At 43.6% G+C, this 16,414-nt stretch overlaps 1 protein-coding gene across 3 annotated transcripts in view; it reads right to left on the reverse strand.

Moving 5' to 3' along the window:
• Positions 1-2,659: 2,659 nt before the first annotated feature.
• The window catches only part of KCNJ1 (potassium inwardly rectifying channel subfamily J member 1), a 29,351-nt gene continuing 15,596 nt past the window's right edge, over positions 2,660-16,414 (reverse strand). For 2 of the 3 annotated variants that reach the window (XM_047693992.1, XM_047693993.1), the window contains one exon: positions 2,660-5,108. In XM_047693992.1, coding sequence (XP_047549948.1) covers positions 3,969-5,087 — 1,119 coding nt within the window. In that variant the 5' untranslated portion in view covers positions 5,088-5,108 and the 3' untranslated portion in view covers positions 2,660-3,968. Of the gene's footprint in view, positions 5,109-7,522; positions 7,595-16,414 lie in introns of those variants that run through there. The other variant, XM_047693990.1, reaches the window with a different exon arrangement.

The raw sequence follows: 16,414 nt of genomic DNA on the forward strand, positions 1-16,414 counted from the left end.
GAACGTGGAAGTCCACAGAGGTTCATTAAGCACCAAGCAGGGGCTCTAGCCTGTGCTGAGCAATGAGGGGTTCCTCCCAAAGTGTGAGACAGGACCAGGAATATGTGCCAACTCTCCTTGGGTTCAAGGTAAACGTCTGATGGCCCTGGTGGGTCCTTTCAGAGGGAGGGCCCATGGTAGGATGCAGACTTGAACTCTTTTAAACATGTGGGCTTACAAGACAGATCGGAACTTGAATCCCAGCCCTGCCATTTACTAGCTAGTAACTCTGGACAAGTTCCTTATCTGAGCTGCCTCAAGTGAAAAATAAATGTAAAAATAGTACCTTCTGGAACCATTGGGGAAATTAAATAAGGTAATATATAGGAAATGCTTAAAACAGAACCTCAAACATAGTAAGAACTCAGTAAGTAGCCCCTGGCATTAAGTTTCTTCTGTGATAGCCCAGGTCTTGGGGTGTCTCATGAGCCTAAAAGATGCCCATGTCTTCCACAACACCCAGGGCAGTCAAAGATGCTTGGTTTGGAGATGCAGGAGTGCCCTTCCCCAGTCCCTAGCCCCTGCAGCCCCAAGTGCAGATCTCCCTGTCTGCAGGGCTTGGCTCCAAGGAGTCCAGCTGGGTGCATCTGGCTAGGGAGATTAAATTATTTTTGAATTCCTAACTGAATGTTCTTTTAATGGAAACTCAATGACAGGCATTGAAATAGATTTCCTCCATAACCCCTCCTCCCGCGGTGCCCCCCCCACGGCTCTGTGTTGCGCTGTTCCCGATAACCTTTATTCCCTACCCCTGGACTTTTATCTCCCCAGTGACAAACAGCCCTTGCTGGACAGAAAGAGGAAATTCCAGTCATTGTTCTCAAACTCTGGCTTCCAAAATAAAATGCTCTATCTCCCCTGTCAAGCTTTGATTGACATGCACTTCCTGTAATGGCAGACAACAACGGCCCAGGGGCGGGCTCAAGGGCTCATTTGCATTCTTTGCATCAGAGGTTTTCAAGTTTGTTCTAGATGGGGAAAGATCCCCGGTACTATGCACCGAACCTCCCATGGAGAAGCCATGTCCCATTTTGTGGAAAAATCTCCAAGGAAGCCACCTCCACTGTCCACGCAGTCCACCGGCAAAGTTCTTTGCTGTCCTGTGACTCCCCCATTAGCCATGGAAAGAGACACTCGAATGCTCTCACTTCTTAGATTTGGCAGCTTAGAGAGGCTCTCTTTTTTTTTTTTTTTTTTTTTGAGAGGATCTTTTCCGTCTACTCTTTCTCTCTTAGAAAATAAATTTGTAGATCATCTCTCAAATCTTAAATCTGAATATTGGCACCAGAGTGGACCCAAGTCCTGGGATATTAAACCAAGTTGGGACTCTCTAAATCAAAACCCCAATAGCAAGAAAACTAAATTAGGCACTTCAAAGGGAGTCAGTACCAAGGAAAACTCTGAATATGGTACAGTGTGATGGTATGCAATTTTTCTTGGAAAGAATAAGAAATACTGGGATAGATAATTCAGTAAATCTAACAATATGGCATACCTGTAGCAATTACAGTGCTAATATGGTCTGCTCCTCCTGGGAACAATGTTGTTTCATTGGAATAAAAACCCTGCCTTTAGCGTTGGCATTAACCTTTAGGCAAGTTAGCCTTCTGAAACCTTCTATTTCCCATTTATTTTCTTTACTCACTGAGATTCTATGTCTTCAGTCACCCCCTGTTTTTAAACATCCAGGTTTTTTATGCTGCTTTTGGGTTCCAGCCATCCCCTTAGGATTATTAAAAGGTCCTGTGCACCCTCATTTCCTCAGGGTTTTATTGGATATAAGTATATTAATGGTTGCTAGAGTTTGGATGGGAATTTTCATGAAGAAAGAGAAGCCAGCTAGCAGAAAGCCTTAATCCTTATAAAGGAATATTTGAAAGCGCAGATTTCCACTGAATAACCTAGAAGGAGATGCCAATCACAAAGATTCCAGTTGTTCAGCTCTCTTAACCATCAAAAGGACTAGATTTACAAGATCATTTCACTTCCACCAATTCCCGAGCATGCTGTTAATGAGCAGAACAGACCAGAAGGAATATGTTCTGACCCGCCAGTTTGTGAAGGGACTACAGAGCCATAAAACTTCATGACAGTGGGCCAGCAGAGAATTCTGGCTTCCTTGGGCTTGCCATACCTCATTTCCTTTAGCTTTGTCAATAGACCAAATTGCGGGGCCAGCACACTTAGAGGCATGGACTAATCTCTCATGTAGGCCAGTTGCATCTAGCGTTAAGGCCACTAACAAAGGGCACAACTCTTAGCCCATCAGACTTTGTACTGGTCTTGCTCAGAATGACCAGAGCATGTGTATGAATCTGAACAAACTCATACCAGGTCTGGGAAGACATAACCATCATCAGTGAAAACTGCCACCACCGCCATTTTGTGTGCCCAAGACACACTGGAGTGATCATCAGGAATGGCACAGAAAGAGGCATGTCTGTAACCACAGGATCATTTCCTCCAGGGTGAGCTGGCATCCAGACAACATATGGTCCTATTTGCCATCTTCCCATCTCACCCACGTTGCCCAGGAGAAAGTCCACCCTCAGCAAGAGGGATGTCCCCTATTGGTCTGTTACAATTAATGCACAATAACTGACCCTTTTGGAACCACGTGCACAGTTTCAGAAATTTAATTTATGAATCAACACACTGAAAACATTTTGATTCCTAAGGCGCTTTGAGTCCCATTCCTTCCAGAATAGATTCAAAATCATGGAGGTGGAGGACCGAATGAGACATTCATAGTAAAACCCTTCCCTAAAGATCAATCCCTATATTAAATTGGTCCCTTTGAGGAAGATGTCTTGTTGGCCCTCAGAGGAAAACACACCTCATGTTTGCCTCCCTGTGGGGTCACAGACCCTTTCCTCTCCACAAGTCTTCTTTAGCAACGCATTTCAGTACAAACTCAAGGCACAAAAACACAAGATAATTTTTCTCTCAGAAGCACTGGAAGTGCTCTCCCTCCTAAGGTGACATTGTGCCTTCAAACTCTTCACTGCCTTCGTGGAAGGCCAGGAAATATTCTTTCAATGGATTTGTAGCCCCTTATCCCACTTAGCACAAACTGGAAGAAATATCACCATTTTCAAATCAAGCATTCTTTCTTTAGGAAAGTGTTCATTGAGATTCTAGGGTGATGATTTATCCTCTGTCTAAATGTACCATGTGATATCATTTGGACCAAAACCCAACTTGGGCTGCAGCATCTGGATGTGCTATAAAGCAGGTTAAGCTCAGTGTTCCTCCCCACGTTGATACGTAGAGATGCCAAGTCGGTGGCCTGAGCCTTCCCTTGCTCTTCAGGAAACACAACATGACCCAGACTAAGATGGAAGCTCCAAAACCAGGGCTGGAGAAGCTCAGAGCCTCACAAATGTTCTTGGAGTACCAGTCTTTTCTTACCATCTCTGATTAGTTCATCTCCTCCAACCAACCAAAAACGGCTCTCCCAAGGGAGACCATTTTTCCCTTGATAAAAGCCACCAATGTTAAAATAAAAGTGGCTTGTTTCTTATCAGTAGAATCAAAATGAGAGTATGGTTTTCCCCTGATCCTTTCTAAAGCTCATAACTTCTTTAAGGAGACTTTTAAGATCTCATTTGGCCTGTCCATGAAACTTTTGAGGATTCTGTTTCTATCAACACTGCATGATTTCAAATAATTGTATTCAAGATTCCAAGTGAACTCCTATGGCCTCCATACTGCCATTTCCTATAAGAATATTGCATGTTCTAATGCAGTTGCCTTGTAGAGCTATATGTCTTATAAGATTGTGGCTGTGAGGTTCAAGGGACATGGTGCTGATAGACATTGAAGGCTCTTGTTCTAATTTCATATCCTCAAATTGTTGATTGTTTCCTAATACTTCTAGTCACTAGGTATCTTCAAGAATTCACTTTACTCCTGTTGAAAAACCACTGTCACATCTTGGTGTCATCTGTTTCACTGACTTCTGACAAACTGAAGTTGGGATTGTCATAGCCTCTCTTTATCCTGGCCCTAGCATCTCTCTCATTATAAAGGCACAAGGCACAATGAGGGGTCTCAACTTCCACAGTTTTGCTAAAGTTATGGAAATCCACTCGGTATTTCCCTTCCTTAGTCTTGGATACTATGGGAGCAAAACGGTAACCCCAGAGCACCTCTTCTGGGACATAGGATGTCCGGACTTGGCAGGTAGCACTGGTTGATTCCACTGTGCCATCTAAAAACACCACTAATTCAAAGTCTTGTTGGGGAAGGGTTTCTGCTGCCATGTTGAAGAATGGGCTGTTTTGATCAATGACATGGTAAATTGTCAATGGGGAGATGAAGAATAAATTTTCATTCCCTGCATCAACTACAAAGTTGATATTGATCTGGTCCAAAATAATGGTCTCTCCTTCAGGAGTGACTGTGGTCCTCAGGAGCTTTCCATATATGTGGCTCCCAATAAGGAGGCTCTTCCTAAGATTAGCCACACGGATTAGGAGACAAAGCTTCCCACCCCGTTTACTGATCACTGCATTCTTGCTGAAGGTAATGGTCTTGGCACGTTTCTTGGGTCTGGAGATCTTGGCTAAAATGGCACCACACATGAAAGAATTGATGATGACTCCAAGTATAGACTGGAAGATAAGGAGAAAAATGGCAGTGCCACATTGTTCTGTCACACACCTGAATCCATATCCAATGGTCACTTGTGTTTCCAGAGAAAACAGAAAAGCTGAGGTCAAGCCATTAATGTTCTCCACACAAGGGGTGTGGTTGACAGAAGGATGGAACTCAGGGAGATCTTTGTGGATGTAGGCTACCGCATACCACAGAAGACCAAAGAAGAACCAACTCCCCAAGAAGGCTGAAATGAAGATGGTCATTTTGTATCTCCATTTGAGGTCAAGCACAGTTGTCCAGATGTCCACAAAGAATATAAACCTTGACTGGGCCTCCACATTGCCAAACTCTATGTTGCATCTTCCATCTTTGGAGACCAGCCTGGCTCTTTGCCGAGAATGCCCAAAAAAGTGAGTGACAAACCATTTCCGAAGATGTTTGAACATTCTTTCTGTCAACACTCTGATCTGAAATACATCAAAAACAAACAAAACAAAATGATGTTTACAGCAACAGTGGACTAGGTGACTCATATATACTTCACATATATGAAAGACCATTCAAAACAATCTGATTTACTGATCATTAAGGAAAGCTGACCGTTTATTCTGGATACAACAATACTATTTTCCAATTGAAAATTTCCACCAGAAGATCATATTGCTTAACTATAAAGAGGAAAAATAATTATAGAGGGATAGGAATGGAAGGAACTTAAGAGGGCATGTATTCAAGTGTTTCCTGAGCTTAATCAGTGGCACACAAACTTAAAAATGTACATGATAACCAATCTATGACCTGTATTATGATTTATCTGATATTATTCTTTAAATCAATTCTCCTTTTACTTTAATAAAGTTTTGCCTTCTGCTAAGCAAAAATAGCTGTGAAAGCAGAAGCTGGAAAGACCGTTTGTATTTTTTGTAATATATAAAAATAAATAACCATTAAAAGGGTTCATCAATATACTACTTAAACCATCCTCTTTCCTGCCATTCTCACTCAATAGTAAAAGAAATCTTGTCCCAATTATTGTCCCACTTATCCAGTGAAGGCACTGAGATTCAGAAAATTTTAATAGTATAGTCAAAGTCATGTACTAACCAGTGGCAGGATGACAGCTAAAAACATAAACCATAAGGTTCCCTGCTTCCAGTCCGGAGGAACCTCTAATAGGCTGCGTCTCAGCTATTAAATTTTATATTCTTTTTTTTTTTTTAAAGATTTTATTTATTTATTTGACAGAGAGAGATCACAAGCAGGCAGAGAGGCAGGCAGAGAGAGAGGAGGAAGCAGGCTCCCTGCTGAGCAGAGAGCCCGATGCGATGCGGGGCTCGATCCCAGGACCCTGAGATCATGACCTGAGCCAAAGGCAGCGGCTTAACCCACTGAGCCACCCAGGCGCCCCTAAATTTTATATTCTAAAGTCAAATTTGCCTGAAACATTTTAAGACAAATATTGGTCACCTTCCTTTTTTTCTTTTTTAAAATGCTTGAGACTATTTAGAACAGAGCTCCTTAATACAGTTTGGTCAAGTCCTACCATATGATCCCAGGAGTTTGCTAAATGGAGGTACAAGCCTCTTTCCTTTTTCTCTCCATGATATGCCAAGATTCCTAAGAGGAATAGTATGATGGTCACCATCAATATCTCATGCTTTCTTCCCTGCTTCTTAGCTGAAGGACTGGGAAGCTCTGAATTAAATAATACTCCAAATAATTCTCCATAAACGTAGAACCATGCTTTATTCACTCCTCTGCCCCACCTGCTAACACAGTCTATGGGCACTCACAAGTTATTCAATGAGCATGAATGAAATAACTCAGTGAATGAAGTAAGCTCTTCAAAATACCATCTACTCAATGGTTTCTTGTTGATGACATTATTGTGACTTCCAGTTTACAGCAAGAAAAGTGAAGGGATTTTCCCCTAAACAGCCAACAATGATGAAAGCCACGGTTATCAACACTAGACTACCTCCTCCCCTAGCTGTGCCCTCCCCCACTCCAAGGTGCTCTCACCATGGTTAGCAAGGTCTTCGTGGTATTTTTAATTAAATGTAAATATGTTTCTAAAATAGACTTCAAAATCCCCCTTCAAAAATGTGTTTATTCATACAAACCAGGAAGCGAAACCAACTTAGTGATACATTTTAAACAAAAGTACTATCCCACAGTGTTTTGTTCATAGCCTTAAACTAGGTGAAAACATAAGAAGCCAACACCGGGTAGAAGTGGTGAAGAGAAAACCACAGCTGTGGTGATTTGAAATTTTGAGGACAAGTTCTAAGGCTACAGAGAAAGAAAAGGCTACCAGGAGAGCAAACAGCAGTGCACCCACTCAGAGGGCCCTGCCCACATCCCACCCAACCCTCATGGATCTCAAGTCCCCAAAGAGTCCTAGGGGTTGGTCCCAAGTGAGGCACACTGAAGAAAAGTCTACCCCCTCCCCAGGCTCTCTCCTTTCTCCACACACACATAGTTTAACCTGGTTTACATTCCTCTCTCCCCCTGTGTCATGGAAGCTCACACACTGTTTTAAATGCTCTTTGTAGAAATAAAATAATAATTCTCAAGCCAACATTTATCAGGCAAATCCACATTATCTTTGTCACACATTATATTCCCAGAGATGACTCCTGAAACACACCTTCTGAGTTTCTCTTCCTCACAACTTTTCTCTTCCAGTCTCTCTTAAGTTCATTTCATTTTTGAAGATAAAGAGTATTTCTGTAGAATGAATAAGTAGCCTCTGATTTATCTCTTGATTAAGTCTGGGTTTCCTTGCCTGCATTATTAATAAAATATCTGCCCGGCCTTGCAAAGAGCTAAAACAAAAGCAAGCAGCTTATAATGTCTTCCCCAGACTGTCTGCACTTACCAACATCCTAAGCATATTCTGACTCGATGTATCCATGCCTGGGGAAAGCCACGAAGTGGCCTTGGGAGTTGGTCTCTGTGTGCAGGCTGATTTCTTTTAGACTCAGCCTTATTTATTTCAGGGTTTGGTCAGTGGACTGATGCTAATTTGTCTTAGCTTGAAAACACTTAATTTGATAGTGGACTTGGGTGGCTTAAACCAAGGCAATTGGTTGTTCTCAGCCCAAGCCCCAAGCTGGGTATTTAGTGTTGTTGTTTTTTTCCCCCAGACCTCACATGGCTTGAATACCGTCATGCTAAGACATGACAGCCCCCCAGCTAAGGTCCCTGGGCAGCAGGCATGGCATGAGTTCCAGCATTTTCCTCCTCTCCTTTGCCACGCTCTATATAGCTCTCTTGCTGTTTCTCATAGGTCATGCCTGTTAGCTTTTCACAAGAAAGAATTAGTTATCATCAATCTCTGAGCCTGTTCTCTGAAACACACTGAGATCCTGAGATTTCCAAATGTTCACAAAGATACAGGTGAATATATAGACTTAGATCAGTAAATATTTGTAAGATGAAAGTAAGGTCACACCAGGAAGAAACAAGATACTGGTCAATCTCTCTATACAATAGTCTCTGTTATGTAAGAAACAGATTTTAAAAACAGCCTTTATTATTGGAATTATTTTGTAAAATCTGGCATTTACTGAAAGTACTTTTCACATGTACTGTGTTGGCCAATGCTGTTGATTTATTTACTCAGACAGTGAGAAGAATGATACCTAAAGAATGTAAGAATATGGGATAAATCCATCCCTTGACCAAACCCACAATTCACATGGCAGACCCATTGTAATCAGCACATAGCCTACTTTGCTTAGACAATGACATCTCGTCTAGCCACAGACAGAGCAAATATGTATTTTTTGTACTACAGGGTGGTCAGAGATTGACGCTGGTTGTCTGTGTTGTATAGCATGTATGGATTTTAGGTTACTTTCTACTGAAATCAGTAAATCTTAATAGCAAGCAAAGGGCTGTACATTAGCTAATATTTACCAAGGTACTCTTAGTGGCCTGGCAAAGCAGGTGAATTCTATCATTGCCATTTTTTCCCTTCAGTGCTCTAGTATTCTTGTTCTGTAAAGAGTCTGTTCTCAGAAAATAGACTTTTTGTACACTTTCCAAACACTGAGTGTATGCTTATTGTGTTGGATTTCAAAAACAAATCAAACCTGCTCCCATTCTCAAGGGGCTTACAGTCGAATGAGGAAGTGAGCTCAGGAAACCAGCAATTACAATGTGGTATGGTGTGCATCTGCTCAAAGGAACACCTTTTCTAAAAGATCTCTATCAGATGGGTATCCACGCTCTGCCCAATACTTCAGGGGACAGAAAAGTCACTGTCTTTTTGCATTCATTAATTTATTTTTCTATCATGATTCAACAATGTTGCTGCTAGTATGTGTGTCAGGCTCTGTGCTAGACTTTAGAGATGTGATCCTTTGCCAAATGGCACCTTCCTTGTCACTGAGAAGAAGATTCCAGTCAAGTGTGGGCGGTAGGCGATGTCAAGATGAGAGACAGTGGGAATGATCTGGGGAGCATCTTTTTTTTTTTCTAAGATTTTATTTATTTATTTAACAGACAAATCACAGGTAGGCAGAGAGGTAGGCAGAGAGAGAGGGGGAAGCAGGCTCCCCACTGAGCAGAGAGCCCGATTGTGGGGCTTGATCCCGGGATCCTGGGATCATTACCTGAGCCGAAGGCAGAGGCCTTAACCCACTGAGCCACCCAGGCGCCCCTGGGGAGCATCTTATCTGACAGGCAAAGATGTGTTATCAAGGGCAAGACGTGAGGATGGTGTTAGACTCACGTGTCATAGGCACTATAACTATTTGTTGAGCGATGACAAAGAAATCCATCAACCCATGCATCAAAGCAATGAGTTTGCTGTCACTTCTATGGGTCTTCCACAAATGGCAATATTTCAGAAGAGACACACCTGAGTGTGTAGTAACTAACCAATTGCACTGTAATTGTGTATGATCCAGACTCCGGGGCAGCAGAAGAAAGAGAGTGTGAGGGGCTGAGAGAGAAGCCAGGTGACTGTCAGTGAGACACGAGGCTGGAAAGGCAAGCAAGGGCCACACACTCGGTGGTGGAATGCCATGTGAGATATTTTCATTGTTGACTTAAATAACAAACCCGTATGAAGAACAGTGGTCCAGTTCTGCTTCAGGGATGACTCATGGTAATTCTAATGAAGTCTGAAGTCTATTCCACTTATGGGTCCTTCAATTCCTGAAAATAAGCATATTTTCCTCCTGGATCTCCTTCTTCCCATAAAAATGCACCCTTCGTTTGCATACAACGTGAGTCTGCCTTGTTGTCAGGTGTCTCATCGCTTTACTTCCGTTGGGGACATTTCTCAAGAGTTGAGATTTTTATGTTAAATGTAGGACCCAAGAGTTCTGGGTCCCGAGTGCAGAAATCAAATGATTTTCTGTGGTTCCTTTGTAACCGTGGTGGAGGAGTTCAAGTTTCCATCAAATTTTGCTGCTTTGTTTAAACCAACAATCAACTGAGTCAACAAACATTGCCAACTAAACACAGCAAGGCACCGAACGGGATTCTGGGGCACAGTCTCAGCCTTCTCCGTTAACATAATCAAGCCAACGCTTGACTTATTGAACATTTACTATGTATCGGGTGCTAGGCTAGGAAACCTTTAAAAAGAGTTAGGGACCACAGCCCCTGCTCCCCAGTCCCTCACAGATAGGAAACGATTGGGTTATCACAGTGGGGCAGGTTTGCTTCCCCAAAAGGCTTAAGTATGGGGTTTAAAGCAACCATCAAAAGAGGAGACCCAGTAGGCTGGGTGTCAAGTTTACGCTCTTCTGCACACAACTTTGCTAAGGTGCGCTGCACCTCGCTGCGAGGCAGAGCACTTCCTGTTTCCTATGGAAATGATCTCAAGCTATTGTAGGCTATCCACCCAACTGGGTTTGCAAACCCTCAGGCCCCTGACAAGCCCTGAGTCATCTAGCTCCCAGGCTACCCCCAGAACCTACAGGAGACAGAGGGCTGTTTCCCTTTCCTTCAGTAATTCCAGAAGTCACCGCTGACGTCGTTAGCACCATCAGACAGCTCACTTCTCAAATAGACCCTGGCAGGGCTGGTAGAAACCAATTTTCCTGGTCCTGTAGCTCTTAAAGGATATCTGAACCTCAGGACTCTTCCAGGCTAGATGTAGGAAAGCATTTCAGGAACATCTTACCTTTCCTTTGGGGTAAGGATTTTCCCAGATCCGGTCCACTGTGAAGCCACAAATCCACTTGTGTCCAGGGTGGGCACACAACGCAGGCCTTCCTGGGTGCCTGGCTCCTTCCCATGAAAAGAGTGTGGGAACGAGAACCGGGAATCACAAGGTTGAAGGGTGTTGGTGCTCTCATAAAGGACACCATGTTCTGTAGACTTCTCTGGAGCCAGCTGGGCCACCAGTATTACCGGAATAACTTCAGAAGTGTGCCAGGCATGGAGATTAAGAGAGGATGGGAGGACCTAAGCCAGGATGTTCATGGCACAGGTAATAACTAAAGGCAGCATGGCAGGTGGAAGGAATCCTAGCTTGGGTACGCAGAGTCATGGATTTGAACTCCAGCTCTGTCACTTAATGACCAGGTGACCTGAGAAAGCCACATAGTCCTTCTGACATGTGTCCTCACCTGTGAAATGGCTGTTAAAATATACTTTCCAAGACTAGAGTGTGTTCTCAGTGCAATCACATATGTGAAGTTCCTAGAACATAGCGATCAAACAATAAATAGTCAGAACTGTTATTATTAGGGTACAAATTTAAATGTGGGTAATAGTTTACCAGGCGTCACTGACCCAGGCCATTTGGAGTCTCTGCTGTGTGGAGTCAAATGGGCTATACTGGAGACAACATCCAGGTGAAGGCAAAGACTTGTAGGAAAGTGACAAAGCTTCCCCAGAACATCACTGCCTATGAACCATACATCGAGCCGAAGACTTGGGAAAAGGGAATGTGTTTTTATAAAGGCTTTGCCTAGGACAAAGGCTTTGTCTGTGACCGCAGCAGAAGACTTATCTTGCAAAGGTGGAAAGAGGATAGAGGGTATGAGAATGATTCTTCACAAGCCTGCCCAGAGGTATGGCACCTGGAGTGACGCTGTCCTTCTCCAACCATAGACATTGACTAAGCCTTGATCGTTTTACTGAATATATACACATATGCCCTCTGCAAAGGGTTTTGGTGCTGCTAGGGGCTGTCCTGGTTGTCCCCACTAGGGTTCTGTGTTCTTCTGTTGAACACGAACAGTGTCACAGAACATCGATGTCAGATAAGGCCATTCTGTAATCATGCCTGAACACAAACAAAAACCTGAACATTGTTCAAACCACAAAAAAGACCCAAATCCCCCCATGTGGGCTATTAGAAGTGATCCGCTGCTTCTTTACAAATAATGACATTAGTTATCCACCAGTCTTCACCCGTTCTAGATGATAAGATTTATTGACATAATGACTCATAGAATTACTCTGAATTACTGATATCTAACCCAGAGCAAAGTATTGCTTCTTTAAATCTTCCCCAAATCACATAACAAGCCCAAATCCTCTTTAACTGTTCCTAGCCCTCAATGAGCCTCCCCACAGTTCTTCATGGTGTGTGTTCTCACCAGCTGCAAAAAGCCGATTTGTTACAGTACCGGGGTCTTCTGGAGGCTCTTCGGCTGACACATTGGCACCACTAAAGGACAGAAGAGCACGCAGAACAAAAGGTGTAACTAAGAAGGTCATAAAGCCATTTTACAGGCCATATGTTCACTTTATACATTTGTTCGCTTTTGTATCCGGATGTGAATAATCAAGGAAATAACCAAATTTAAATACAAAAAGTCACAAAGAGGAGTTAAAATTTTTCAGACACAGATTTTCAAGTCTCTCTAGCTGTCTTGCTTACCACAACCATTGGTCGCCCTGAGATAATTACACTCTCACTGCAAAGACCTCTATTTCCACATGGCAGGTGGATTGGGTCCTAGCAGGAAATGTCAAGAGGTGTGAGGTTCCCATGAATTCAGTCTCAGCCTGGGAGCTAGTGAAGCTGGACCCAAACAAGATGTCTACAGGGTCTTCCTAGCCTTTGCTGACAGCGTGCATTGGTTGTGGAATTGGAAACCTATGCTTTGGAAGCTGGGTGCTTATTCCGTGTATATTTTCAGGATTGTTTTCTTATTGTTCTTCATCACTGTTCCTTAAGGTAGTTAGGAACTGCTAGCTTGTCTCAGCTACATGGAGAAGGACCAAAAGGAGGCACTTCCTCTATTCCTGGCTCACAGTTTTGAAGAGAAAGCAACACACCCCTGGGGGTGGTGAGGAGCGGTAATAGCAGAATGAGAGAGCACCAGAAGACAAGAGAAACTCAAAACCACACAGGTGGATCTACGTGGTTTTTATTCCAAAGGTTTTCTAAGAATTCTTCTCTTCTAAACTGCAGGGAGTTCAGCTCTTTACCGAGAAGGCATTGCTGTATTGGGTCTGAGTGAACTAAGCCACAGATAACAGAGGAAGTCAAGGTAGAAGTGAAGATCCACAGCTCAGACTGAATGAAGAGAAAGAGGAGAGCAGAGCAAAGTCTCCTGAGAGTGGGAAATGGCTATTAAGACGCCATGGAGTGCTTTGTACCCTGTACCCTGCTGACAGCTTTAGGAGACCAGTTGCAGTCTCCTGCATTCTGTGTGAACAGCGCCCTCTACAGCACAATGCAAACGGTGCCCCATCGGAGCCCTGAAATTCTGGGGTCTGGAAAGCCTTAGATGTTGGGCCAGGCACAAGAGTATCCTTCACATGTATTACAGTGTTGAATTCACATGAGTGTGTGCGAGGCCCTGGGACCCCCATGGAGAGGGCCCAGGGCCAACTGCACTGGATCCGCAGGTACGTGTTGGTGGATAAGGCCACAGGCCCCCAAGTCACAAGAAGGGTCTCATAATGCTGGGCAGATTTCAGGAAGGGTCACGATGTCAAAGTAATTAGGACATGATTGTGGAAGCAGCTGAAGATGTACTGTTAAGCATGGTGTTTTCTCTGGAAACTTCTATAGATTGTCTTGGCTTGAGCCAACTGTTGGCGATGATCTGAAGTTATGGCAATGACATCTTCCATTTAGAGACATTTCCAGATATTTCTAGAGTGCAGTTACATCACTGTCCACAGTCAGAAGTTCATTGACAGTGAGGCTAGTGAGGGGACATGGGGAGCTTCCTCCCCAGTGGAAGAGGAAACCCTGCCAGTGATAGTGAGCTGAGCCTGGGGTCCTCACTGTTCAAGCAGAAGGGCAAAGCACCCAGGCCTTGGAGTTGGTCAGTTCAGCAACACTAATTGAGTGGCCAAGGTCATTTCTGGGCAACAGTGAGGATACAGACAAAGGAAGACACACAGGGGACACTGGAGCTCCACTCTCCCTTCTCCCAACCCCAGCCTGGCTACTTAGGTTCAACCTGAAGGCCATTTCTCAGAAAGAAACTTAAATGGTAGGTTCGCAAAGAGACAAAAGTCCCTGACTACGCCTTCCCCATTCACATCAGATTCCTTCCCCTTTTAATAGTTTATTGTATTCTTTTCTTTGGGGGCGGGGGATAGTTTCTAGAGTCATTTCAACCTACACATTTTCTTCTGTGGTGGTTTGGGAGCAGTGACCCTCTCCATGCCCTCCATTGCTTTATCCCCAGTGCCAGCCTAGAGTAGATCCTCAAGAAACATTCGTCAAGAAATAAATAGCTCCAGCAAGGTGTGAAAGACTCAAAGTGCTTGGTTCAAAGAAGGGGATATGGGGAGGGGAACAGAACCTAACACTGCTCTCTGTTGGCAGGACTCAGTCTCTGCAGTCTCTAGGACCAGGCAGATGATTGGGTCTTGTGGCCTTGGGCTCCTCATAACCAAACCCTTATCTGGCTTTCTTCTAGCCTGGGTGGTCTGCTGCCTTGTTTACTGAGAAAGCAATGTGAGCATCAAGCCCCTTGCTTCTTCTTAAGAGGGTCAGGAGATGACTTTCAAAGCTCCGCGTACCACCAAAACTTGCAGTGGCCAACAGAGCTCCCAGGTTTGGGTTTGGAATTTACCAAATTACCTTTGTCAGGATGCACACAGGATCAGGGTGGAAGCCCAGTAGGAAAGACAACTGGTAAAATACAGCAAACGTGTTTGCTGAAACAAACTGAAGAGAGAGGATAGATCCCTAGAGGATCCTGGGTGAAATTTCTGTCAATCTGTCCGAGGAGCAGATGGGATCCCTCCACAAAGGAAAGGGTGGAAGGATCAGTTCTAAGACCCCTCATGTGCACTTTGGTCAGACCTCTTGAGGGTCACTATCCTACCTGTTGAATTCTAGTTTCTTTTTTTTTTTTTTTAAGATTTTATTTACTTATTTGAGAGAGAGAGAGCTCATGCATGAGCAGAGGAGAGGGCCAGAGGGAGAGGGAGAAGCAGATTCCCTGTGGAGCACGGAACCCAATGGGGGCTCCATCCCAGGACCCAGGGATCATGATCTGAGCCAAAGGCAGACACTTAACCAACTGAGCCACCCAGGTGCCCCTGAATTCTAGTTTCTAATGAACCTGTGACAGAAAATGGAATTAACACAATGACCCAAAGATGTTTCTAGTCTCATGGCCTTTTTATTCTCATGTCTACTCAAAAGAACTCGTGACAGTGCAGACATCTTTGTTCAGGTCTAGATGTATAATCTAGAACCAACATATGGTATTCTCAAAAGATGAAATCACAGAAATCACTTGCATATAGTAAGTCATATTGCTTAGGTGTTAAGATATTAAGTATCTTAAAAAATCTTTTACTGGATTATTTAGAAAGTGAAGAATGATTTTTGCAAATAAAATAATCATCCTCTTCCTTGTTTATCTTGTAAAAGTATGTGTTGGGGGAGTTTGTTTGTCTGAAAACTGTGCACATGTATAATGAAATAATTCTTAAATTTCATCTTTTGAGCCACCCATCTCAAATGGCACCAGGATTGAGTAAAATAATTTAAGTGTTTACAAAAAGTTGTATTTGTTATTAGTGCTGGAATCCTGTTATTAGTGTGACCCTTATAGTTCTCCATGGTTTGGGTTGGTGTTACGTTGACTCAGTCTTTCCAGCCCAGAAACGAATAAATTCCCCATGGACTGGACATTCTGAACATACTTCCCTGAGTGTCCCCAACAGGAGAGTCCACTTTGTTTTCAAAAGAACATACAGAATTCCAGCCCTTGAAAATTTCTAAAATAGGGGCCCAATTCAGCTAATGCCTGAGTGATGGCACTCAGAGACTAGAATTCATGATGCCATGGCCAACGTGAAGGGTCTCATGTTGGTGGGATAGTCCAGCTCTCGTAGACGATGTGAAAGACAAGGCACAGAACACTGGGTTCTTGAGTTTGGAGGGGAGCTCTGAATGCCTTCTCTTTCACATTCTTGCTTATGTTTAAGATCCCCTATGAGGGTTGCCTCAAGTGGTTCCCAGGCAGGACTGAAGAAGTGGGTACGTGTGGTTTGGATCTGGAGTCAGTCACTCACATCACTTACATTGCTTACGTCAGTCACTGGGTGCCACCTAACCTCTCACTGTGTTCATCTGAGAAATGGGGACATTCACTTTGATCTTGCAAATGGCTGGAAAAAGTTTCGATGACAACTTGAACGTGGAACGTGATCAAGCCCTTAGCATCCTCAGTTTCAGTCCAACTCTAATTTCCTTTCCAGTGACAGTCTGCCACCCACTGACAGACCCTATGACATTATCATCTGCCATGCCTTTCATTCTGGGACTCTCTATGCCAAGCTGCAGGAGCATCATGCTTCCCAGAAAGGTGACAGG

The sequence above is a fragment of the Lutra lutra genome, chromosome 10 (genome assembly GCF_902655055.1).
Source record: "Lutra lutra chromosome 10, mLutLut1.2, whole genome shotgun sequence".
Taxonomy (NCBI): domain Eukaryota; kingdom Metazoa; phylum Chordata; class Mammalia; order Carnivora; family Mustelidae; genus Lutra; species Lutra lutra.